Source organism: Anabrus simplex, chromosome 7, assembly GCF_040414725.1.
Source record: "Anabrus simplex isolate iqAnaSimp1 chromosome 7, ASM4041472v1, whole genome shotgun sequence".
NCBI classification, from domain to species: Eukaryota; Metazoa; Arthropoda; class Insecta; order Orthoptera; family Tettigoniidae; genus Anabrus; species Anabrus simplex.
This window is the reverse complement of record NC_090271.1, coordinates 168,267,410-168,294,148: the sequence shown is the minus strand read 5'-3', so window position 1 is coordinate 168,294,148 and position 26,739 is coordinate 168,267,410. Positions and strand designations below refer to the sequence as shown.

Genomic DNA, 26,739 nt, shown 5'->3' with positions numbered 1-26,739 from the left:
GGCTTTTCCAGGAAAGTGTTGAGTCTAATACTATACTTTCTCTATTACTTGGTTCTTTAGGGTAACAGTGTTAGCCTCTGTGATCTTATGGGCTGTTTTATGAAAGATTAAGCATTTTGTTTTAGTCACACTTACGATCATTTTTTAGATAAATCCCAGTCCAATAACTTGTTCAAAGTCAATATTGTAGATCCTATAGAATCCCTGAACAGATGAAGGAAATATTTTGAAAATCTTCTTGATGTAAAAGGTAATCTTTCTGAGGAAGTTAGGATTATATAATTCACTGAGATGAAAGTAATTATGGCAATAAAACAATGTTTAATCCTACATTTGGCATGTGGATGACATGTATCATCCAGCCTTTTCCTCATAACTGTTGTGGAAATTCTAAATTCCCAAGGAGGGAATTAGATATTTTTCCACCAATAGAGCATGTCTGTTGTTTAAACTGTTGTTTAAAACTCAGCACAGCATTATTTACCTCTCAGCCAAAGACTGGAGTAACTTCTCATTCAAATTTTAGTATCTGTCCCAGGACATTGTCATAAGCTGTTTTATTTACCTGGACGACCATACCTCAACTTTAGAAAATTCACGACGACTTATTACAAAATGCTTTCTACCTTTGTCAAACTGTTTTTGGTGGATTTGTTTTTTTCTGTTTTCAGATCTTCCTTGAGCTGATGGTCCCTTTTACTGAAAATAAATACCAATAATCAAAGGAGAAACTGATAAACAAAACCTACTAGTCATCGAAATGTTATTGTGAAGTGGGCTTTTGAAGAAAGTGATGCAGAAGAAAGTTATGAAAAAAGTGACTATGACAAAGATCACATTACAGAGAGTGATCATGCTGCAGCATCCAAGTGAGAATTAAGTGAAACTGAAGTCGATGAAATTAGTCAAGATCGGAGTGGAAAGAAAATCTCCCAAAGTTGGTTGAAGGATACTAACCGAAGGACATCTATAATATGGATGAAACTGACCTGTTTTTATAATAATGTTTACCAGATCGCAGGCTAGCACATAAAGGAGAAACTTGTCACAGAGGAAAAAGAGCAAGGGACCACATCTGTGTTTTATTCTGCTGTAACAATACAGATCAGACAAGCATATCCCTGTCATCATAGGCAAAGCAGTGAAATCCAGATAATTTAAGAACTTTAATAAGTCACCAGTGTGGTACTATGTGAATGGTAGAGCCTGGATGACTACATACTTTTTTTTAAATTTTCTTTGTGGAATGGACACTTCTATGGGTGCTCAAGTAAGGAAAATTGTTTTGTTTCTAGATAACTGTGCCATACACCCACAGGAACTCTCTTTTTCTTCTTTCTTAAGAAATATGAAAATTATTTTCTATCCCCTGAACTGTACCAGTGTCCTCCAACCTCTAAATGCAGGGTGATCAAGTGCTTCAAACAGCTGGTGCTAAACACCAGGAAAGGACTCAAGATGAATTTCAATATTCTACAGGTAAATCCACTTTGTTGTGTCAGCATGGTTCCATGTTTTTCCCACCACAGTTCATAAGTGTGTCTTTGGCAAAAACAGAAACACAAACAACACCAACACTGCCAGCAAAAAACTTGTTATCGACGAGGACTGGCAGAAGTTCATGCCAAGGGATGGTATCTTCGCAACATGTACAGCCAAGTAAAATTCTTTCAAGAATAAAATATACTGTGTCCACCTATTCAATACAATTATATTCTGTAGTGATTAACCTCTTAACATGAAAGCCCGAGTATACTCGGGGTTTTATATATTTATATAAAATAAAATCCCGAGTATACTCGGGAATGTCGCTCATTGATCGGTACCAAATTTAAGAACCCGAATATACTCGTTTCTTGTTGTTTCTCAATATTTCCGCCAGATGTTTATGAAATGATTACTTTAGAGTCCTATTTTTGCCAACAGATGTCTCTGACTCAACCATAGTGGATGTCAGTGACTCAGGCAGTTAGTTTTCGCAGCTTTCCCGTATTTCTTGCTATATAAGTGTACTTTGTCTGTTAGCTGAAAATGGAGGGTGAAGAAGAGTTTGACTTTCAGTGTCATGTTGTATTACTTGCCATCTGTTTAGTGCTGTGTTATTTATTTTAGAACCCGTAAAAGTATCACAAGTATACTCAAGATTTTAAAACAGGAACTTTTCGGTGGCTTATATTTCATTGTTAAGTTCGAAAAATGTATTTTCATTGTTACCACTGTCATTAGTTTTCAATAAATAGCCCATTTTAACAATTAAAAAAATTAGGTAAAAAATGATCACAATTTTGTAAATAATTGGTATGTTAAGAGGTTAAATCCTACATGAATTACATATACTAATTAGGTACATGTTTTGCCCTACTTTTGGGCATCTGCAGGCTAATGATAATCTTAAGGTCAAGTCCTTAAACCAATTAAACATTTGAACTTAAAACTAAACACAATGGTCTTATGCTTAAAAAGCATAAGCACCTTTGGATGAATACATTTGTATAAACTATCAACCTAATGATTCATCCATACAGTTGGTGAAGTTTCAATATGCGCTTTGGAAAATTTTTAGTCAATGTATGATAGTTCTGTTTCCTTGTCACAAATTCTGGGTTTTAATTAATGTACACATGTAAACATCACCTAAAGCACAACCTTTTGGCATAATAAGTCCCTGTGTGACAATGCTGTGCTACAATCAGCTCAAGCTTCATGCAGGAGTGAGGGGAAATTGAAATGCTGGCTACGTTTGCTGAAGCACTAGCCACATTCACAAAATTCAAACCTATATCTCTACGTATGACACAGACAGCAACAAATTATTGAGCCTTTCTTATGGTGAAGGAGCACTGTACCGTTTCAAGACAAAACAAAACAAAAAACGATCGACCATGAATGACTTTTTCACTAGAAAGTGACAATTCTGTGGCTGAAAAGATAATGCTGTATAATATGGCAGTGTAAGTGATATTTTTGTATACTATTTTTTTGCTGTAGTATATACAGTATACGTGTGTAATGGTGACACTTTATTTTCGTAAGCACATAGCTCATATAGTACAATTTATTCTGTGATTTTTGGTGTTTGTAGTATCATTTTTGCATTTGTGTGTTACTTGTTCATGTGACTGAAACTGTTATGACCTTTGTTTATTTACATGTTTTCAATGATGTTTTGAACTACGGGTAGGTTTATTGACTTGCTGTGGTAATTATGCCTACTGTTCAAGTCACATTTCTCGCCTGTTTATCAGCCTAAAACTGTGAATGGAATGTACTGAGGCCTAAAGCCTCAAAGAGTGTGACCTCGGAGTTAAGAATCAAAGAATATGAAAGATAACCAACAAACGAGAGAGGAATTAGACAGGGTTACAGTTTACCCCCATCAGTTTTAATATTTATGTAGAGCAAGCAGTAAAGGATATCAAAGTGGAATATGGAAAAAGGAATCAAAGTTCAAGAAGAAGAAATCAGAAATTTGTCGATTTTACTTAATCTAAGTCTGTAGAACATCTGCAGAAGCTGCTAAATGTTATGAATACATATGGATACACATGAAAATGGAGTACATGATCAAAATAAATCTAAAACAGAATGCAGATGAATAAAGTCAGGTGATACAGAATATGAGGTTTTGTGATTTAAAAAAGGAAGTAGATGCATATCATTATCTGGATAGTAAAATAACCAATCATGTTTAAAGTAAAGAGGATATTAGATTCTAATATCTTCTTTTTCTTTCATTTCAGCCTCTGTAGGATGGTAGCTTTGTCACGGTTTGGGTTTTCTTCTTCTTTTCCCAGAACCTCTTCACCCTCTCTTTCTCTCTCCTTCTCTCGCTTTCTTCAGCTGAGATTTCCAGTATTCTCTGTTCTTACCTCTGCCACTGGTGCTTCTCTATCCTGTTCCTGTATCGTTCTCTGTCACTGTCACTGAGCTCCAGCTCCATCCTTCCAATAATTTCTTCATCCTCCAGATCTGCATAATGACCTGGGTCATGTTGTCTATCGATGACATATCAATATGATTCAGATAAGTTATTTAGTAGTATATTTTTATGAGCTTTGCTGATCAAAAATCCTGATCTGAAAGAAGTTTTTGCAGGAAAGTGACAAGGTTTCCTGTAAAACTGAATTCAAAGTATTGATTTTTAATTCACGTAATCTGTGTAGAAGTTTCTGTAACATGATAATACTAAGTGAATCAGCTACCCCTCCCAATATTATTGTGATATCCAGCCAAATTGTTGATGGTTTTAATTCATTTGTGGATTTTCATTTTTCTTAGGTATACATGTGCCATATATGTGTGGACAATGTCTTGTTGGAGGACTGTAGCAGAGTGCTGTCTCGTGAGGATGCAGGATGTACTGATGTACACTGAGCCAGCAGGGTCTTCTGAATAATTACCCGAGTTGAAATGAAGTTTTGAAGACTGTATGCCCTATGATGTCAGAAGTAATGAGTGTGTCTTTCCACATCATTGACAGGATGTAAAAACCTGTCCCGCCTCTGCTTTCTCCAGCACAAATCTCACATGGAGTGACCGGGATTTGAACCACAGAACCCAGTGGTTAGAGGCTGGCATGCTGCTGCCTGAGCCACAGAGGCTCTGTATTCTCTTTATGTTTTAAAAACATTTAAAACTTGATGGAGCTATGGTTTCACAGCAAGGCTGTTTCACTTGGATTTCTTGACAGATTTTCTAATTTTGGATCTTATCTTTCTTTTTCTGGAGCAGCTTGGAGCCTGGTATTATCTCACTTCTAATGGTGCAAGTTCTGATAAAGGGTTCTTTGCGTCTCATTGGAATTTGGTTACCCCAAAAATGAGCACCTTTTCTGAAGCCTGTTGGCGATTTAAGAATAGGACTGACTTTTTCTTGTTACATCACTACCAAGTACTGGATGTGGTTACCTTCTCCCAGTTTTACTGAATCCCAATTCAATATTTTTTGTGCCTACTGACTGGCATAACAACTGCCTGTACAACTAACTTTTAAGACAGCTTACCTAGGAGAACTGGTCTAGAAAGCCAAGAATAACGGCTGAGAGGATTTGTCGTGCTGACCACATGACACCTCATAATCTGCAGGCCTTCAGGCTGAGCAGCGGTTGCTTGGTAGGCCAAGGCCCTTCAAGGGCTGTAGTGCCATGGGGTTTAGTTTGGTTTTTACCGAGGAGAACAAGCCTGCCCCTTCTCTGGAGGACCCAGGTTCAATTCCTGGCCAGGTCAGTGAATTTTAGTTTGATCTGAAGGTTGATTTGAGGTCCGCACAGCCTAAATTGGAACAATTGAGGAGCTAACTGACAGTAAGGTAGTGGCTCCAGTTTAAAAAGTCAAGGATAATGGCCGAGAGGATGTATCACACTGACTTATGTGTTGTCTCATAATCTTCTAGCCTTTGGGTGGTCCCTTCAAAGGCTAAGGCCCATCAAGGCTATAGCACCATGGGGTTTGCCATTTGTTTGTTACCTATAATAGACTCAACCATAGAACTGGTCTATTAACTGACTGACTCAAAACACCTACAATAAGTAATGTCCATCATGAAATCTGAAGCTGAAACACTACACAACAGTCATCTGCCTGGAAGCCCCATATGGCATAGAGTGTCTGTCACTAAATAGCAAAAGGCTTGATTGAAAAAACTGGAAGTCAAAGAGAGAAGAATTCTTAGAAAGATCCCAGGCCCAGTACTGGAAGATATGAAATTCCGGAGATGTCATGATTCACAATTCACAGCTCTACTCCCAGATAGAAAGGCTCTCTAACTGTACCACAAAAAGTACATACGGTAGCTTTCTATGGTTGTGTTGCAAGATTGCCTCCCAGCAGGCTGACCAACCACTTGTTTACCTTCTGACAATACAAGAAAGTCTGTACCACATGGCTAATGGAGACTGAGAAGAACACAAAAGAACTGGGGTTGATGGACTAACAAAACAGACAGGCTGTGAGACAGATCCTGAAGAACGTCCATGGGCAAAGATCAAAGCCCAACAGTTGAGCAAATGTGGTCCGTAGCATGCCTACTCAAATGAAGAAAAAGCTTTTTTTTTTTTTGGAAAGGCCTAGGAGTTGGAAGGAAGAGGCCGTGGCCTTAATTAATGTACAGCCCCAGCATTTGCCTGGTGTGAAAATGGAAAACCATGGAAAACCATCTTCAGGGCTGCCGACAGTGGGATTCAAACCCACTAATCTCCCAGATGTAAGCTAACAGCTGTGTGCCCCTGACTGCATGGCCAACTCGCCTGGTGAAGAAAAAGAAGGCTCAGCCATGGGAGATGAGGGCCCCATAAAAAGACAAAGAGGAGATGGTTAGACTTGGTTTAAAATGATTTCAAGGTATATAGCCTAGAAGCAGATAAGGCCACAAAGTTTGTTGCAAATTATATAGATGATTATTTCATCCTCAAAGGTTTGCCAGCTCAACACTGAAAGGTATGAGAGTCTGTAATGAAAGTGTAGGTTTGCATGTTAATAGAACCTTTAAAATTTTGTGAGCAGTAACCCAAATAACTAGAATGTAATTACTTTTTGTGGAATAAAAGCACATGCATTACTTTATTATGATAAATTTTTATGTGTGAATACAATTGAAAGTTATCTTTTTGTTATTATGGGTACTCTTAATCATGATTATGACCTACCTTGAATTGTTACCAATTGTTTGTTTTGACCACATCAACCCATCATTTCGTAGTGCTTGCCGGCGCTCGAAGGCCACACTCACAGTGTAATATCCATCCTGCTGTAATGGTGATAACAACTCAATGACATACCACTCATTCTGAGCCTCGTAGATTAATGATTTAACTCCAATGGGATGTTGTGCTGCTTCATCTGTGATGACAAGTGTCTCCTGGTCCAATTCCAGTCTTTTGGCATGGAGGGCAAAGCTTTCTGCAGGACTAGATGCCTGAACTAAAATGTGGACATTACCCCAGCTTAATTCATTCTCCGGATCATTTGCCAAGTACACATTGTAGTGCAGTGGAACAACAGTACCAGAAATACGCTGGGGATTTGGTGCTGGAGAGGACATCATATCCACCAGTGCTGCTATGGAAATACTGCAACACATCATTATGTATATCTTAGTATCAATGAATGGAAAACAAACGTCCCTTGGAAGATACAGGAAATACCCTAGATAAAGGTTCTGACTAAAGGCTGAATCTGAGTTCATGTGGCTACTGTCTGTATATTGCTATGATTTTGGTGGACAGACAATTATTCAAACACCTGGTGACCTCATTCTTAATGCCTCTTAAATTGAATCATCGCTCTTTTACGAAGTCTCTCACTCACTCACATTTCTCTATATATGACATGTTTCAAAGACATAAAACTAGACAAGAGGATGAATTATGTACAAAGGATGACTACTATAATTATTGTGGGGGGAAAAGTAGGTAGAAACAAGGATGAATATAAAATCACAAAAGGACAAGTACAATCTTCGCATCTTCCTATACTCTTGTCTTTATAGACAGGCTTACTTCATATTAATCCCTCTTGCTCCAAATCCTTTTCTTCTCAGTCTCTGACAAGCTCATTTCTGCTTCCCAGCTTCATAAGGAAAGGGGAGCAAGAGTTCATGATCACTGAATAGGACATTCCTGAGAGATCATCAGTATTTATATGTGAAGAATAGAAGAAAGCCACACAAACCCAAGTAAAGGAGAGAGAGGGACAAAAGAGATTAAAGGTTAGTAGTAAACACAGATCACAGGATATATGTAGAAGGAGAGAAAGAACTAAACCATTTTAAAGCAATGCATGCACCAAGGTGAATATGAACTATCTGACACATGGATTTAAAAGCTGTGGCACACAGCAGACGGCAGGCACTTCGCACTGGCATGAAAGCTGCACTGTTAGAGCACATGATCAGGCAGGCAGATCACACACATCGGATTGTTTGATCAGTCTGCAGTCATGCAGGAGCTTTGGTATAGTTGTAAACTAGAATGCTGTTCTTTTCTATTCTTTGTTTCACTAGCATCAGTATCATGGATCTAGAAATTGAAGAATGTCTTACAGAAGCAATTAAAATGAAAGAAGTGCTTTAGTACATGAATATGGATGGCTACAAGAACAAATATAAATTAACCAATCTTGCTACATCAAACTATGATTATTAACTTACCTATTTATTTCCTTTTCATCATTCAAGGCTATTACGAGAAGGCATTTTTCTTCAAACAGAACAATATTATGATCTCGCCAATGCTGAGCATAGACCCAATGAAAAATGGCCAGGCCTCATAAAATGTCCACTTTGGCATGTGCTAACAGTTCACATTCATGTTCATGTTCACCTTGGTATGTGCGATGCTTAATACACGTAAGTAATGGAAGGAGAACAAGCAGTTGTACAAAGATATAGATTAAATAATTTATCTGAAGGATGTTTAAGGATATGGAGTTTATTCCTATACTTTTGTTTCATGTTTCTCTGTGTTTCTCTTTTCTGTTGGTTCCTCTTATCACACCAATCTGTCATTGTGTTCATACTTCATGTAAGTTATTTTTGTATAATCCTCCCTAGCTTTCAGTCTCTAATGTATATTCGAACATTTGTTTGTTATTTTTTCATTAAGTATATTGCTCCTTCTGTGGAACAGAGCTATAGTGTCCACCTCTGGATACCATATTGCAGGACCCTAACTGAGGAAGTCAGATTTTTCCTGTCATTCTACAGAGTCTCTCATATAAACTCAGACTGAACGCAGGGTCTTTGTTCTCTGTGCTATGGCAGCTGCCTCAGCCGAACTTATGTCGCGCATGGCCTTACATGTATTACATGCATGGCTTTAAGCATGTGTACAATCTTATATGAAATCTTACCTTATAAAAGAAGCTGAAAGTGTCATCCTACCTGTGTTATACAGGCATTGTATCTGGTAACCACATTCTGACTGACACGAGTGAGTTCTGCCACTGTAATATTTCTGATTTCATTTGTAATGTTTTCTTTCAGTTCCTCCAATGTGTGAGGATTTATTCAATACACTTTTTATTTCAGTTTACCCCACAAGTAAAAAACTCACACTGTTAGATCTGGAGGACGAGGAGAAAATAGACAAGTACCAACCAACCGACCGACCGACCAGTTGGTAGTACACCTACCAAGACGCATTGCTAGTGCTTTATCATCTGATGGCCAGGCAGACACCAATTTTTGAAAATGAGACAAAGTCTCTCATAGTGCATTGGCACTGCCAGTGGCTCCAAGTAGCCTACACAGTGGCCTCCAAGGTATGCACTAGCCATGCGTCTTGGTAGGTGTGCTATTTACCAACTGATGAGCCCAACTTAGCACACTGGGGCAAAATGCTGGCAGCCAGGAATGAGTTAGCCTGAAAATTTTTAATGTCCAATAACAGACCAACTATATCGGTATTCCATACCACTTAGTCAAGCAGCTCGCCTCCTTTCTTCCAAGTCTTCCCAGCCCAAACTCCGCAACATTTTTGTAACACTACTCTTTTGTCAGAAATCACCCAGAAGAAATCAAGCTGCTTTTCTTTGGATTTTTTCCAGTTCTTGAATAAAGTAATCCTGGTTAGGGCCCCATACACTAGAACCATACTCTAGTTGGGGTCATACCAGAGACTTATATGCCCTCTCCTTTACATCCTTACTACAACCCCTAAACACCCTCATAACCATGTGCAGAGATCTGTATACTTTATTTACAATCCGATTTTATGTGATTACCCCAATGAAGATCTTCCCTTATATTAACACCTAGGTACTTACAGTGATCCCCATAAAGAACTTTCACTCCATCAATACAGTAATTAAAACTGAGAGGACTTTTCCTATTTGTTAAACTCACAACCTGACTTTTAACCGTGTTTACCATCATACCATTGACAGCTGTCCATCTCACAACATAATCGAGGTCATTTTGCAGTTGCTCACAATCTTGTAACTTATTTATTACTCTATACAGAATAACATCATCTGCAAAAAGTGTTATCTCTGGACCCACTTCTTTACTCATATCATTTATATATATAAGAAAATATAAAAGTTCAATAATGCTGCCTTGAGGAATTCCCATCTTAATTATTACAGGGTCAGATAAAGCTTCGCCTACTCTAATTCTCTGAGATCTATTTTCTAGAAATATAGCAACCCATTCACTCACTCTTTTGTCTAGTCCAGTTGTATTCATTATTACCAGTAGTCTCCCACCCTATCAAATGCTTTAGACAGGTCGCGATACAGTCAATTTGACCATCTGAATCCAAGATATCTGCTACATCTTGCTGGAATCCTACAAATTGAGCTTCAGTGGAATAACTTCTCCAAAACCCAACCTGCCTACTTTTGAACCAGTTATTAATTTTGCAAACATGTCTAATATAATCAGAAAGAATGCTTTCCCAATGCCTACATGCAATGCATGTCAAACTAACTGGCCTGTAATTTTCAGCTTTATGTCTATCATCCTTTCTTTTATACACAGGGGCTACTATAGCAACTCTCCATTCATTTGGTATAGCTCCTTCATGCAAACAATAATCAAATAAGTACTTCAGATAGGGTAGTATATCCCCAAAAATGTTATCAATTTCAGCCGCTTTTCTAGTTTTCAACTTTTGTATATTATTGTAAATGTCATTATCATAGGTACATTTTAATACTTCCTTAGTATTAGTGACCTCCTCTTACTGGAAATTATCCCTGTAACCAATAATCTTTACATACTGCTGACTAAATACTTCTGCCTTTTGAAGATCCTCACATACACACTCCCCTTGTTCATTAATTTCCTGTAATCTCCTTCTTGGAACCTGTTTCTGCCTTAAAGTACCTATACATACCCTTCCATTTTTCACTAAAATTTGTATGACTGCCAATTATGCTTGCCACCATGTTATCCTTAGCTGACTTCTTTGCTAGATTCAATTTCCTGGTAAGTTTCCTCAATTTCTCCGTACTTCCAAAGCCATTTCTAACTCTAATTCTTTCCAATCTGCACCTCCTTCTTAGTCTCTTCATTTCTCTGTTATAATATAGTGGGACTTTACCATTCCTTACCACCTTTAAAGGTACCGACCTCTTTTCACATTCCTCAACAATTTCTTTTAAGCGTAGAGGCGTGCGGCTGTGAGCTTGCATCCGGGAGATAGTAGGTTCGAATCCCACTATCGGCAGCCCTGAAGATGGTTTTCCATGGTTTCCCATTTTCATACCAGGCAAATGCTGGGGCTGTACCTTAATTAAGGCCACGGCTGCTTCCTTCCAACTCCTAGGCCTTTCCTATCCCATCGTCGCCATAAGACCTATCTGTGTCGGTGCGACGTAAAGCCCCTAGCAAAAAAAAAAAAGAAATTCTTTAAACCCGTCCCAGAATCTGTTTACATTTTTATTTACCGTTTTCCACCGATCATAGTTACTTTTTAAAAACTCCCTCATACCTGCTTGATCAGCCATATGGTACTGCCTAATTGTCCTAATTTTAATACCTCCCTTTCTATCACGTTTATTTTTAACTATGACAAAAACAGCTTCATGATCACTAATACCATCTATTACTTTGGTTTCTCTATAGAGTTCATCTGGTTTTACCAGCACCACATCCAGAATATTCTTCCCTCCAGTTGGTTCCATCACTTTCTGAATCAGCTGTCCTTTCCATATTAACTTATTTGCCATTTGTTGGTCATGCTTCCTGTCGTTCGCATTTCCTTGCCAATTGACATTTGGTAAATTGAGATCACCCACTACAATCACATTCCTTTCCATGTCGCTTCCCACACAGCTGATTATCTTATCAAATATTTCTGAATCAGCGTCAGCGCTACCCTTTCCCAGTCCGTACACTCGAAAGACATCAAGTTGCCTATTATCTTTAGAAATGAACCTTACACCTAGAATTTCATGTTTGTCATCTTTAACTTTTCCCTAGCTTCCAAGATTGTAAGAAGTGAATCATCTACTGTTATGAGCGGGGCTGAATCTTGTTGAAACCACCCACACAATTTTTCTTCTTCTGTTAACTGATGGAAGAACAGCATCAAAATATTATCTTGGTACCCCTCTGCATTTCTGTCATCTCAAAAAAATAGGCCTAGTTATTCTTCTTGCACTAACAGCACACCAAATACCAATCTCCATAAACACCATTAGGATTTTATGCCCACCAATAGTGAGATTTATGACTGTTCACATGACCATGAAGGTGAAACCAGAACTTACGAAAATACAGTGTTGCAATGATAAGGTGGTGGTGGTGGTGGTGGTGGTGGTGGTGGTGGTGGTGGTGGTGGTGGTGGTGGTGGTGGTGGTGATTACTGTTTTAAGAGGAAGTACAACTAGACAACCATCCTCTATATAACACTAATCAGAGAGAAAAAATGGAAGGGATCCGACACTTTGAATAATGAAGGTATCGGCCAAAGAAATACAATGGCTGCGAAGGGCATGAAAATGAAAGACTCCCTAGCCCTTGGGAACTTAATAGCATCGGGGTCTGAAAATAACAAGAGTTGACCAAGGTAGGTCGGGTAGGATAGATGAAAGTAAGGAGCCTGGCACAAGTAAGTGGAAGCAATGCCAGGACTTAGCTATGGGCCCCGTGGTCGCCAATCCATGCTCCAAAGTTCAAAGCCCTTGGGGCCCCTTTTAGTCGCCTCTTACGACAGGCAGGGGTTACTGTGTGTGTTATTCTACCGCCCCCACCCACAGGGGGATTGCAATGATAAGTGTCTCACCATGTTAACAGCTGAGATTCAGACTGGTGACTGATACTTGCCAGGTGGAACACATGCAGGCTGTTTGCAAGGTCAAGAACTATGTGCCTGCCTCCCATATTGCAGCTGTCGTAGCCCAGAGTACAAACACCATGCATTCAGTCTTAGTTTATATGAGACCAGTATTTATCCTATTTTGTGTTCCTTTTCATGTTCCTATCTTTCTGTATATTACTTGATTTGTAACTTCCTTGTTCCTTTCCATGACTTGAAAATCTGGAAGTGGTAGTACAACATTTAAAAAAATAGATAATTTGGATCTGCAATTGGGGTAGCTGCTCAAGGGTATGAAATATATATATTTTATACTAGCGTGAAACTGTAATTTATTTGGTAAAATACCAATACCGTTGATCACCTACAACCAAGACTAAGCAACTCAACTCTTTTCCTATCTTAATGCTCTAATGATCTTAGTACACTTGGCTGCACACTTTGCAGTGTGAGTTAGCATAGGGAATAAAAAATTCTGTCATTCAGTGAATCAATTTAGTGATTTTGGTATACAGGAACTTTTAATTTGCTCTAATGCAACATTTGAAAAATGCTAGTGATGATAGTAATGCTCTGAATTGTTGATGTATGCTCTGGACACTTACCTGGCATGAATAGCTCCCAGCACCAGTACAGGTAGGGTGCTAGAACTGTGGTACTTGGTAGAATCAGTGGAGTTTTCATCACTGCTGGACCAGGACAAGGTTACGAACACACAGATGATGTATAATATGACACTGAAACGAGAAGTCAACTCCTTCAATTTGTATACTTACGCTAGGATGCAAGCAATCTACAGCAGAAATACATGTAGAAAACAATCCTCTTATAATCATTTCAATCAGTCTGTGGAATTGGTTAGAATTTTACTGCCCGTTCTCAAGATGCAGAATAGAGTTCTGGTACAGTTCACTTGAACTTCATTTAGCCAGCTCTGTGGTGCAAGGGGTAGGCATGCCTGCCACTTAACCAGAGGCTCCGGGTTTGATTCCTGATCAGGTCAGAAATTTTTATCTGGATTTGAGCACTCTTTCAAGGTCCACTCAGGCTGCATGAGAACAGTAGCTGAGCTATCTAACAGTGGGATAGCATACCCAGTCTAAAAAGCCAAGAATAATGACCAAGAAGATTTGTCACACTGACCACATATCACCTTGTAATCTGCAGGCCTTCGATCACAGCAGCAGTCATTTGTAGGCCAAGGGCCATCAGAGCTGTGGCACCATGGAGTTTGGTTTATCTTTTGGTTTTATGAACTTCTTTTCAGGTTAACATTATCATTTTCAACAACCTTTTATATTATTCAGCCGGACCCGTGGTGTAGAGATAGCATGCCTGCATCTTACCTGGAGGCCCTGGGTTCGATTCCCAGCCAGGTCAGGGATTTTTACCTGGATCTGAGGGCTGGTTCGAGGTCCACTCTGCCTACGTGATTAGAATTTAGAAGTTACCTGATGGTGAGATAGTGGCCCCGGTCTAGAAAGCCAAGAATAACGGCCGAGAGGATTTGTCGTGCTGACCACATGACACCTCGTAATCTGCAGACCTTCAGGCTGAGCAGCGGTCGCTTGGTAGGCCAAAGCCCTTCAGGGCTGTAGTGCCATGGGAGGGGTTACATTATTCATACTGTTATACATTGAGACAGAAGCAAAGCCATAATCATTTATATGATTTAACAGCAAACCAACCCATTATTTATATTTTAGTTGTTCAGAGCTTTTAGATTTCAGTGCACTGGCAGCATGGTTTATGCCTTTTTTAATTTACATGAATGTATCCTAGATCAGGGCTTTCCAACCTATTTTTTCTTCAGGGAACTCTAGAAGTATTAAAATAATCCTTGGGAAACCGTGCCTACCTGATACATATTTTTATCTAGAGCAAAATATTAAATAATGTTGTACAATAGGTGAGTGAGTCTTGATATATTTTCAAGTAAAATTTTAGAGCAGCATTTATTTAATAGTTCTTCATAAAATTTTACAACTTACAAAAACTATAAACAGAATCAGTATTTTTATACAGTAGAACATTGTTATAGTGGCATCGGTTTCAGTGACACCTTATTCATAGAGTCAGGTATTGTATTGTACCAAGATATTTCTCATGAGGAAAGTAGTTTTCAGCCTTGCTTAATATGTCAAACATATATGTACAGATGATATAGATGTTGATTCCCATAGGGAATCTGAAATATTTTTTCCAAACAAGTAAATTTATAATACCAATATGAATGGTCCGTTATTGGACATTATAAATTTCCCAGCTAACTCATTCCTCATTATAATGTCCAATAACGGACCATTCATATTGGTATTATATATGTACAGGGTGATCAAAAACTGGGTATGTGAGCGTTAGAGAGTTGACCATACTGATAACTATCTTGCAAAAAATAATTTGATCTCCTGCACCGTTGTCATTTTGTCAGCTGCTGATCTTAGCCAATCAGATTGCTTTGTGGGCAAATTCAAATGGACTCTGTGAGGTGGTGTTGCTAAATCTGCATGTGGCTTAAGATAGGCGTGATAGTACCAATTAAAGGAAAAACTTTGCAAGAAGACGGATTTAAATACGGACCTCCAAGCTGACAGAATCAAGCCATAGCAAGTACGCTATGGTGACACTGGCTGAAACCCATGGTGTGTTTGTGTTTGATGCTGATTTCTTGATATGGCTCTTAAGCTGGTCTTAAGCCATGTGCAGATTTAGCAACACTGCTTCGCAAAGCCATTTGTATTTGTCCGCAATGCAACCTCATTGGCTAACTTCAGCAGCTGATTAAAAGACAATAGTGCGAGATATGATTATTTTTTTCAAATTACTTATCAGTATTACCAAACCTCTTAACACTCATATACCCAGCTCAGGTTGTTTCTGACCACACTGTATATGTCTGTCTCGTCTATGTCATTTTTAAAACTAACTTTCAGTTAGATTTCCATCATGTGGGAATTCTATCAACTGGAGAAATAAATGCTTTTGAAGCTGAAGATGACATTGATGATAAGTATACCAATTTACTGTCATCTGAATTGCTGCAAAAAGTAGACCATGAAATATAATTATGATACATATGCACAGAGGCACAGATGGATTGACAATATCGGTAAATAAAGTGGAAAATAAGGGTAACAATGACCATGAAGTGGAGGAAGAAGAAGGAAAGTTATTCCAAAAGTGAGCAATGTTTTAAGAGCCAAAAGCATTGTGAAAGTATTCTATGAAATTATGAATATAGGAACTAATTTAGAAAGTGTGGACTTGGCACACAGGAGAAAAAATAAAACAATTATTTGTTATAATTCCTAAAAGAAGAAGCTTAGTGAATACTGTATATATTGTACTGTAGTTGTAAGTTTAAATGAATGAACTAAGAATTTTTCATGTTATTTAATACTGTATTTTATGCTGTACATGCTCCAATTTTGTGCGCTTTAATATCGGCCTAAAAATTAACAATGTAAATCTAAAATAAGCTTAATTATATTTTCTTCTATATCATTTTCTACTTCACTCTACTGATAACATCAGTCTTGGTTACAATGATACACATTTATAATGACACAATTCATCAGGTCCCTTGGATGTCATTATAACCAAGTTCTACCATATTTATATGGAAGCATTTTAGATAAAGGTATTAATATTAAAAATTAAGTTCCTAGAAGGGAACCAGAATTTAATTTCATGGATTGTGAATATTTCAATAATGAAATTGTAGGACAGTGCAGGAGATTTTTAATGGTATCTCAAAGCCGCTAGCACCTTGGAAAGGTGTGGCATTCCAACTGATAAGCCTGCTGCCTCACTGCGGCACAATGCTGGTAATTTCACGTTTGAAGAGGCGTAAAGTGATTGACTACTTTAATATTAATATAGTTTCTGCAAAGCATTTTTTTTTAAGATTCAATTAAAAGGAATATGTAACTATATGGGCACTGACAGTTCAGTGTAATATTAATGGGCTTAACTCTTGGAGCGCAATAATTTTATTCTTGGCTCCAACCTTGATAACAAAAGCACAAAGATCATCTTCAACAGGCAAAAGCCTATTTTGTTGTTTGGTTTTAATGTTTGTCAGACAGGAAAATGGTTGTTCACAAAATGGGATGTGGAAATTTGGAGTAATATGTTTCAAGATTTCTGTGAGACTACAGGAAAACCTTTCCTGGCAACCTGACTTTTCACCCCATTCATCATCATATCAATATCTGCTGTCCATCTCACAACACTGCTGGGTTTTTTTTTTGCAGTCACACAGAATCCTGTATCTTACTTATCTCTGGGCCAGCATAGTCCAGTTGTAGAATATTATTATTCTTGAACTATTTGCTTACAGAACCTGATTTATAACTAGGAGCGTTATCATGTTGGTATAAACAATGGTCATTACTAAAATTATTTTCCATGGTAGGCAGTATGAAAGCATTCAAAATGTGTTTATATCCTTCTGCTTTTACAGTGCCATGCAGTTCTACAAAACAGCCGAGTCCATGCCATGAGAAACCCCAAACCACAAAGCCACCTCCTCCAAACTTCATTGTTGGTACTGAATATTGAGATAGATAGCATTCTCCAGGCATTCTCCATACTCAAATTCTCTCATAAGATTGCCACAATTAATAATGTGTTTCATCACTCAAAATTACTTGATTTCACAGTTCCAGTGTCCAGAGGCATCGCTCTTTACACCACGCCAAGCAGCGCATTTTTTAAGAGGGAAAATATTTGGTTTAATGGCAGCTGCTCGACTATAAAACCCTGTTCTTTTTAATTACTGACACACAGTCGTGGGACTGGCTGTACTTAGCATAGTGCTTTGAAATTATCTGATAAATCTTTCTACAGACAACTGAGATTTTCTTGCACCAAACTCTTTAATGGTCATTGGTCTCTGGTTGGCAGTATAAGGGGCTGAGCAAATAGTGGTGGTTGTACCTTCACATATCCATCTTACAATTAAATCATTGACAGTCAATTTGGGTACATTCATAAGGTTAGAAATCTGTGGTACTAAGGCAGAACCCAAAATATTGAAGAACTTGATTTTCTGGGAGGTGCTTACAAAAGTTGGCAAGCTAGCTGAAATTCTTATTGAAATAACCTCTGAAATGAAGTGAAACTTTTGTGAATGTAATAAAAAGAAGGAAAAAGTGTTATTCTAATTTATTCAGCAAGTTCAGGGAACAAATCACTTGGTCGCCTCAATACCTATGTACTGAACATATCGTAATCTTTATTTTGGGAACAGTGAATTCTATGGTCACCAGAATCATACCAGGCTTTACCATCATACTCTTTGATGCAAAATCTACCATACCAGCATTAAAACAGAAAATTCAAATTTTTTGACATATTGGGTTCTGCCTTAGTACCACAGAAATGTCCCTTATAGATTTCTTACTTATGTTGGGACCCATGATTACCCCATGTTGAAATCACTAACCTCACATGCTCTACCCATGGCACCGTTCTGTAAACACACAGAACAACACAAACCATTTGTTGTTGCTTACTTGTGTACAGTGGTAAATGGATACTTTTGATTAGATAGCATATATAAAAAAATATAAGAGCCTAATAATAATGCCTTGCAGAACCACCCTCTTTATCATTACTGACATCTGTTTCCTAGGAATTTAGCCACCCATTCAATCACATATTTGTCCTCATTTTTGTCAGTAATCTCCCATAATCTACCCAGGGGTTTGCAACAGGCCACCTACCAGCCACACTGAGGCCTGCAAAACTATATTTTGCCACCTGAAAAAACTTTTTGAAAAAATATTTTTAAAAATATGAGGAAAATGCACAAAAAATATGTTAGAGTTCATTCAAAAAGTTATTAATTTTCATATCCATTACAGACCCAAATAACAACTAATCCTTTCTTTAATATTATTTCCTTTTTTCATGTATTCAGTTGATCTAAACAGAGTATATTTGATTGATTTTTTGAATTTAAAACCAAAATGAAGATGAAGATGAACCCTCAAAATGTTCTTAGGTCTTAACCATTATAAAAAATGGCTTGGGATCGATTCCAAATCTTGAACTTCATGCCAACCTCACCCATGAAACTTTTATGCAACCAAGCATACAATTAATACCAAAAAGCACTTTTGGTTACATTGGTGTAGGAGGCAGTTTCAGTTCTACATTCTTCTCTTGTTGATAGTTCTGGATGGTCCACAGTGCTGCATTTTCGAATAAATTGTCAGGGAAGTACTCTTGGAAGTACATTGTTAGGATTTTAGGCTCTTGCAACTGAATATCAATGTTCCCTCCACAAGGGAGATCTTTGGGTTTGGACCAGACAAGTAAAGGGAACACATTTTTTCAAAGTTCTATCCAGCAAAAAGTACCCTGTTTAAGAGCATGTACATTTGTGAAAGTGTTTTTTCTTCCTATGAAATTCATTAAAAATCAGTACGTAAGTTGACTAGCAGATTTCTCCTTGTTCCACCTTACGAGATTAACAACAACAGAACTAGAGGTGGACATTCATTCATTAGTAGATGCACCTGATCGACCACTGTAGTACCACTAAATTCTCCTTTTTGAAGTTTTATTTTGACTATGTTATTAATTTCAGTTTGCCTTTAGAGTGCTATTTATTTCTAATTTCCCTGTTTTATGCAAGTGTAAAATAGTGTTTTAAGCAATTAAAATAATTAAACTATGCATATTATTTCAAACTGGTACCTCTGTTCTAGTTGCAGAATGTTAAGAAAATTGTCCTTTTATTAAAGTGTGGCCCGTGATCTTGCCTGAGATTTCCAATATTGCCCTCGAGCTCTTACAATCTGGAGATCCCTAATCTACCATATCAAAAGTCTTAGACAGGTCAATAGCGATACAGTCCATTTGGATTCCTGAATTTAAAATATCTGTTACATATTGCTGGAATCCTACAAGTTGAACCTCACTGGGATAATCTTTCCTACACGTAAACTGTCTTCTATCAAACCAGTAAGTAATTTCACAAATGTGTGTAATATAATCAGAAAGAATGCTTTCCAAGAGCTTACATGTAACAAATTGTCGCTGCTGGGACAAAACCTCCTATGTGAAATATTTTAACTTAGAACTTTGGCCGGTAAGGTTCTGTCATCTAAGGTGAAATATTGTGTGAATATTGTCAAGGCATTCTCGCTCTTCATAATGTATGTGCTGCGGGTCAGTATATCTCCAAAAATATTATCACATAGGAAGTTTTGTCCCAGCAATGACGAAATGTCAAACTGACTGTCCCGTAATTATTGGCTTTATCATGCAGGTCGCCCACGGGAGTCAAATAGAAAGACCTGCACCTGGCGAGCCGAACCCGTCCTGGGATATCCCGGCACTAAAAGCCATACGACATTTCATTGGCTTTATGTTTATCACCCTTTCCTTTGTACACAGGGGCTACTATGACCATTCTCCATTCATTTGTAAATATCTTTCTTATAAATATAAATTTCAGTACTTTGCTAGTATTAGTCACATTCTCTCTCTGGACGTTATCCTTACATCCATCCTCACATATATACTCCCCTTGTTCATCAATGATTTCTGGAATATCCTCCAACGAACCTGTTTTTGCAGAAAAGTACCTATACATACCATTTTATTTTTTCTAAGCTTCATATGACTGCCTGTTATACTTGCCATCATGCCATCCTTAGCTGACCATTTCACTAAATTCAATTTCCTGGTACGTTCCTTCAGTCTATCCTTAACTTCCACAAACATTCCTTACTATTTTTTCTAACCTGCTCCTTGTCCTTAAGCTCTTTATTTCTCTGTATTAATATAGTGGGTCTTCTGTCAAACCAGTTAGTAATTTCATAAATGTATGCAATATAATCAGAAAGAATGCTTTCTCAGAGCTTACATGCAACACATGTAAAGCTGACTGACTTGTAATTATCCTTACCCCCTATAAAGGTACAAACCTATTTTCAAAGAGGATGGTTGCTCAGTTGTACTTCCTCATAAAACAGTAATCACCACCACCACCTCCACCTATTCACACCCCTCAACAACTGCTTTAAACTCAACCCATAGGCTGTTTACATATTTATTTACCATTTTCCACCTATCATAATTACAGTAATTCTTTTTAAAATTCCTTTATGTCTGCCTTATCAACTATATGGTACCCTCTAATGGTCCTAGTTTAACAACCTTCTTTTCTGTCATTATTTATTTTTAACTACAACGAAAATAACTTTGTGATAACTTATACCATCTATCACTTTAGTTTGTATACAGAATTCATCTGGTTTTATCAGCACACCATCTAGTATATTTTTCACTGTAGTTGGTTCTATTGCTTTCTGATTTAGCTGTCCTTTGCAAATTAACTTATTTACTATTTTGTAGTCATACTTCCTGTCATTACCTTACCAAATAATTCTGCATCAGGGTCAGTGTCATCCCTTCCAGGTCTGCACACCCCAAAAACATCAAGTTGGCTTTTACAGATGAATCTTATTTCCTAAAATTTTTTGTTTCTAAATCTTAACTTTTTCATAGCTTACATATTCTTCTTTCACCAGTATGAATATTCTCCCCTCTTTTCAATTCTGTTCTATCTCTATGATAAACAGTCTAGTTCTCAGAGAAAATTTCTGCATCCATAATATCACTTCTCGGTCATGATTCAACTCCTATTACAGTTATGGTGTATGTATACAGGGTGGTCAGAAACGATGTGAACCAGATATATGAGCATTGTAGGGTTGGACATGCTGATAAATAATTTTAAAGAAATAATTTGATATCTCACATTGTTGTCGGTGGCATGAGAACACCAGTTGAAGAATGAAACCTCACCAGGGGAGGGTTTTGAATACACACCTCCAAGCTGACAGGATCGCACCAAAGCAAGTATGTTATGGTGACACTGGCTGAAACCAACAGTGTCTTTGATGCTGATTTGTCAGCATGACTCTCAAACCATACAGATTTAGCAACAGTGCCATGCAAAGGCCATTTAAATTTGCCCACGAAGTGATCTGATTGGCTTGAGCAGCTGCTAAAATGACAATGGTGCAAGATATCAAATTATTTCTTTCAAATTATTTATCTGCATGATCAACTCCTAATGTTCATTAACCCATTAACTTTGTTTCTGACCACCCTGTATATTTATTAATTAATTCTATTCCTTTCATTACAGTACTTCTACATTTTAACACTAATATCTTTATGTCATCCTTACTTGACTTCCAGCTCTCTACACTCTCATCACCACTGCCTAGTCTACCACTTCCCATAATGTACCTCCCTATAACCCTTCCAAACAAACCATCTGGCTTACCATAACCATGCGGTTCAAGTGAAGGCCATCTGAGCACAGATCTCTATCTCATACCCATCCATTAGGATCTACAAATCCCACATATCCACTCCATAGTCTCATTTAAGTCCCCAATCACTCTTCAGTCAATATGTCTTCTGCACAGTATCTCACTGCTAAGTATCTCACAGCTAACCATCTCCATTCCCTTAAACTGCTCCCGTGCTGTCATAACCATAACCCACACATCCCCAACTATGGTGATACCTATTCTTGCTTGCCTTAAGTTGCTGCTACCAACATGAAAAATAGCCATCTTCTCCTTACCCTCCTCCTAGTTGCCTGGTAACCACGATCATTAGGGTATCAAGTCTATGTGGTCTGACACCTTCGTTAGCCAGTACGAATCATCTTGGTGGAAAAATGTTCACCATCAGAATGTTGGTCGGCAGCATAGGAGAGGTTGTGAGATACAATTTCTAATCACTAGATTGTGTTCCAAAAGCCTGGATTTAATTCCTAATCTCTCTGCAGTGTTCAAATGGAGTAACGGCATATGACACGACTGATGGTGCTTCGTCCTTCATATGGCAACACTAAGCCTTGAACAGACCACTTGGTGTTATTTGACAGGAGTAGGCTATGTGCCAACACCAGGCTTCACCCTGTCCCTACCTCATTATCATTATCATCATCCCACATCCAGACGTGCAGGTCAACCACGGACATCAAATAGAAAGAACTGCACCAGGCGAACTGAATGTGTCCTCGGACTCTCTCAGCAATAAAAACAATGCTGGGGCTGTACCTTAATTAAGGCCACGGCCGCTTCCTAACCACTCCTAGCCCTTTCCTGTCCTATCATCGCCATAAAACCTATCTGTGTTGGTGCGACGTAAAGCAACTTGCAAAAAAAGAAAAGGCAATAAAAGCCACAATCAATCAATCAATCAATCAATCAATCAATCAATCAATCAATCAATCAATCAATCAATCAATCAATCAATCAATCAATCAATCCTCAACATCTGCCTTAACCTAATTCCAGGATAACACTTAACCTTGGTTCTCCTTCCTCTACACACAAGTCGAAAGACTGGAGAATTAGATACAGTGTGGAGAAAAGTAAGATAAATGTGATGGCAAGAGGAGAGCAAGAAGAGAATGAGCAAAATAAAGTAGAGATAAAGAAATTACAATGTGTAAAGCTTCAAGTTCTTAAAGAAAGTGAAATAAAAGGAGAATTCAAGATTATGTTTTTCTATTTGTTTTATGTTGCACCAACACAGACAGATTATAGCAATGATGGCATTGGAAAGGGCTAGTGTTGGGAAGAAAGCAACCACTCCATATGGTATAGTCCCAGCATTTGCTTGGTGTACAACTGGAAAACCATGGAAAACCATCTTCATGAAATAAAGATACAGTCAAACCTCCATTATCCAAAACACTTTTAACCAAAATACCGTTTAACTGAAACAATTGGAAAAAATATTGGTTGAATTACAAAAATGAATTAAAGAACGTTCTGCTATGAAATGGTGGAATTACATAGTGGCTAGCAAAGAATAGGAAAAGAAAAAACAAAATAAAATAGAAGACTTTTTCAGAAAAAAATAGTAGGGCTTACTGTATATTTACAGTACATGCACTATCGAACATAGTTTTGTAAATACAGTTGAGTAGTTCAGGTTTCCAGTATTAAAATACTTTGTAACAATGTAGGCCTACTATATATGTAGCCTATTGTCTTCATTTACTTTCATCCAAAACTTCAAGAAAGATCCTTAACCTCTAAAAATGGCATTTCAATTATGATCCAAAATTTTGTTTATCCAAAATTCCCTTCCTGCCCTCTGTTTTGGTTAACCGAGGTTCTGCTGTATACCAAACGAATTTTAAAATAATATAGTACAAGGTAAAATTCTTATTTAATACGTATGTTTCAGAAGACATGTGTTGTATGAGTCATCAGTCCATAGACTGGTTTGATGCAGCCTCCATGCCACCCTATCCTGTGCTAACCTTTTCCCATCTACATAACTGCTGCATCCTACATCTGCTCTAATCTGCTTGTCATATTCATACCTTGGTCTACTCCTACTGTTCTTACTCACTACACTTCCCTCCAAAACCAACTGCACAAGTCCTGGGTGTCTTAAGATGTGCCCTACCATTCATGGGCTCCCATATGACAGTTTGTAGAGGGAGGCCTAGACCTGGGGGTATGTAGTATTTTTAGTATTTTGGAAGATAAATGGTGACTTGTATTCTGCGGTAGAATAACCCACAGTATACCCTGCCTGTTGGTGGGAGACGGTACTACCACTTCTACATAATACTACTAACTTTTAAATCATTTTCTTGAAAGGAAAACACCTGACTACATTAGATTTTCGCCTTTCCCTGAGTGCTATGGTGGGTGGGGGTGGGGGGTGCGTGGCTCCACCTTGCCCCCGTGTATGGGCGCCCTTGCTACCATTCTATCTCTTCTTCTCGTCAAATTTAGCCACAACAATCTACTCTCACCAGTTTGATTCAGTATCTCTTCATTCGTGATTCGATCTATCCATCTCACCTTCAGCATTCTTCTGTAACACCACATTTCACAAACTTCTATTCTCTTTCTTTCTGAGCGAGTTATCGTCCATGTTTCACTTCCACATAATGCCACGTCCCAAACGAAAGTTTCCAAAAACATATTTCTAATTTCTATATCAATGTTCGAAGTGAACAAATTTCTTTTCTTAAGAAAGGCCTTCCTTTCTTGTGCTAGCCTGCATTTTATGTCTTCCTTAATTTTTCCATCATTATTTTACTACCCAAGTAACAATATTCATCCACTTTCCTTAAGACTTCATTTCCTAATCTAATATTTCCCGCATCACCTAACTTCGTACGGCTGCACTCCATTACTTTTGTTTTGGACTTATTTTCATCTTGTACTCCTCACTCAAGACTCCATCCATATCATTCAGTAACTTCTTCAGATCTTCTGCAGTCTCAGATAAAATAACAATAACAGAAGACATACCATAGGGAAAAATGAAGGCCTGTTTTGAAAAATAGCTGATCGAAAAGAAAGGGTTAAGCTGAGATGGTTTGAACATGTTAAAAGTACCTATGGAGATGAAACAAAAGAAGAGAAAATGAAAGAAAAAATGAGACTGAAGAAGCTCCTAGTTATGATGGTTGAATCTATTTAAGTGCAGCATAAGAAATATCAATTATACAAATTGGAATTAGACACATCAGCAGAGTTCAAAAACAAAATCCCAATAATTTGAGAAAAGATGAGAAGAAAATAAAAATATAGTACTTTACATTCTATTACTTTAAAATGAAACATATCCCATAAGATACAAGTAATGCATGTCAAATTAAATCATGCCTACATTACATAATACTGCATACAAATTATATAAAGCCAATTTTCCCATTTTATTACTCTAAATTTTTACCATCATTATAAGGGAAGGTTGAACACTTCTCTTCACATAAGATTCTTCAAATTAAACAGAATTTCCCAGCTATCAAGTTAATCCTATTTTCATAAACTCCTCAGACTCTAAATATATCTTTTATGTCATTCACTACCACAGTATGATTAAATGACATTAAAGCTAAGGTTCTACCTTGATGTGCAGAACTTCTGAGAAGTATCGAATAGTGGCTTCTCATTAAGATAATGGAAACTTTGTATATCATAAAACTAGAAATACTCACGAATACGATAAATTCATTCTGCCTCTCACTTTGCAACTGATGAATGAACTGCTCATATGCTATTGACCTCAGGGGTCATGGCCTTTCCAAAACCCAAAACAAACCATATTTGAAGATAGCTGTTTAGCTTCTCTGTTGAAATATTTTGTATAAATGTGATTGATGTCATCTGTATCAACTCAGTTACCAAAAAATATAATTAACTTATTGAATTAAAAAAGAAAGTAAGATAGTTTAACAGATGTATTAGCTGATATTTTCTTCTAAAGTTAAGCTGTCTACCTATCCTGTAGGCCTGTTGCTTACTCACTCACCATTTTATGATCAGTTTTGTATTCTTTCTTCTCCATGTCAATGAGACTATTTTCTTTTTAAGTTTACCCAGAAGGATATATCCTCTATTCATTTGGATGACTGTTTAGAACATTTAAGGTGTTACAGAGCTAAACTCTTGAAAACCAGTTTCAATTTCTTGGACCTTATTGTGTAGTAATTACGCCATAGTAAGTTTACTTGTTAAAGTTTTTTTTTAACTGTTAAGTTTTCATTTTCGATTTGATTGGTGGTAATAGTATAACATCAGTCACAATGAGCAACTACTATAAACACAAATCAGAGTATCAAAAGAGAAAAACAAAAGAAGTGCGTAAGATGGAGGCTTCAAAAGGGCAAACGTCTTTGAAAAGATTTATAAAATCTTGTCTGTCTGCTGATAGTGTGGCAATAGCGCCATTACCAACACCAATGAATCAACCTTCTACTTCTGTGATTGAGACAATAAGGCCAAAACACTTACCATCAATAACAATTTCTACAACTGACACTACTGGTCCTGAGCCATTATCAATCCTACAGCCAATTCATCCACCTATGACTGAGGCAGCAGTACCTGTCCCCTACTGCTGATTCAACTTTTAAACTCTGACTCTGAGGCTGATATAGGAAGGCCCATACCTTCATC

General features: G+C 37.6%; 1 protein-coding gene across 1 annotated transcript in view; it reads right to left on the bottom strand.

The window, feature by feature from the left end:
* The window catches only part of LOC136877006 (aminopeptidase N), a 167,100-nt gene extending 141,294 nt beyond the window's left edge, over positions 1-25,806 (bottom strand). Inside the window, exons 1-3 of the mRNA XM_067150794.2 lie at positions 25,779-25,806; positions 13,366-13,497; positions 6,644-7,066 (exon numbers count right to left, since the gene is read on the bottom strand). Coding sequence (XP_067006895.2) covers positions 6,644-7,066; positions 13,366-13,497; positions 25,779-25,795 — 572 coding nt within the window. The 5' untranslated portion in view covers positions 25,796-25,806. The remainder of the gene's footprint in view (positions 1-6,643; positions 7,067-13,365; positions 13,498-25,778) is intronic.
* Between the last annotated feature and the right edge of the window lie 933 nt (positions 25,807-26,739).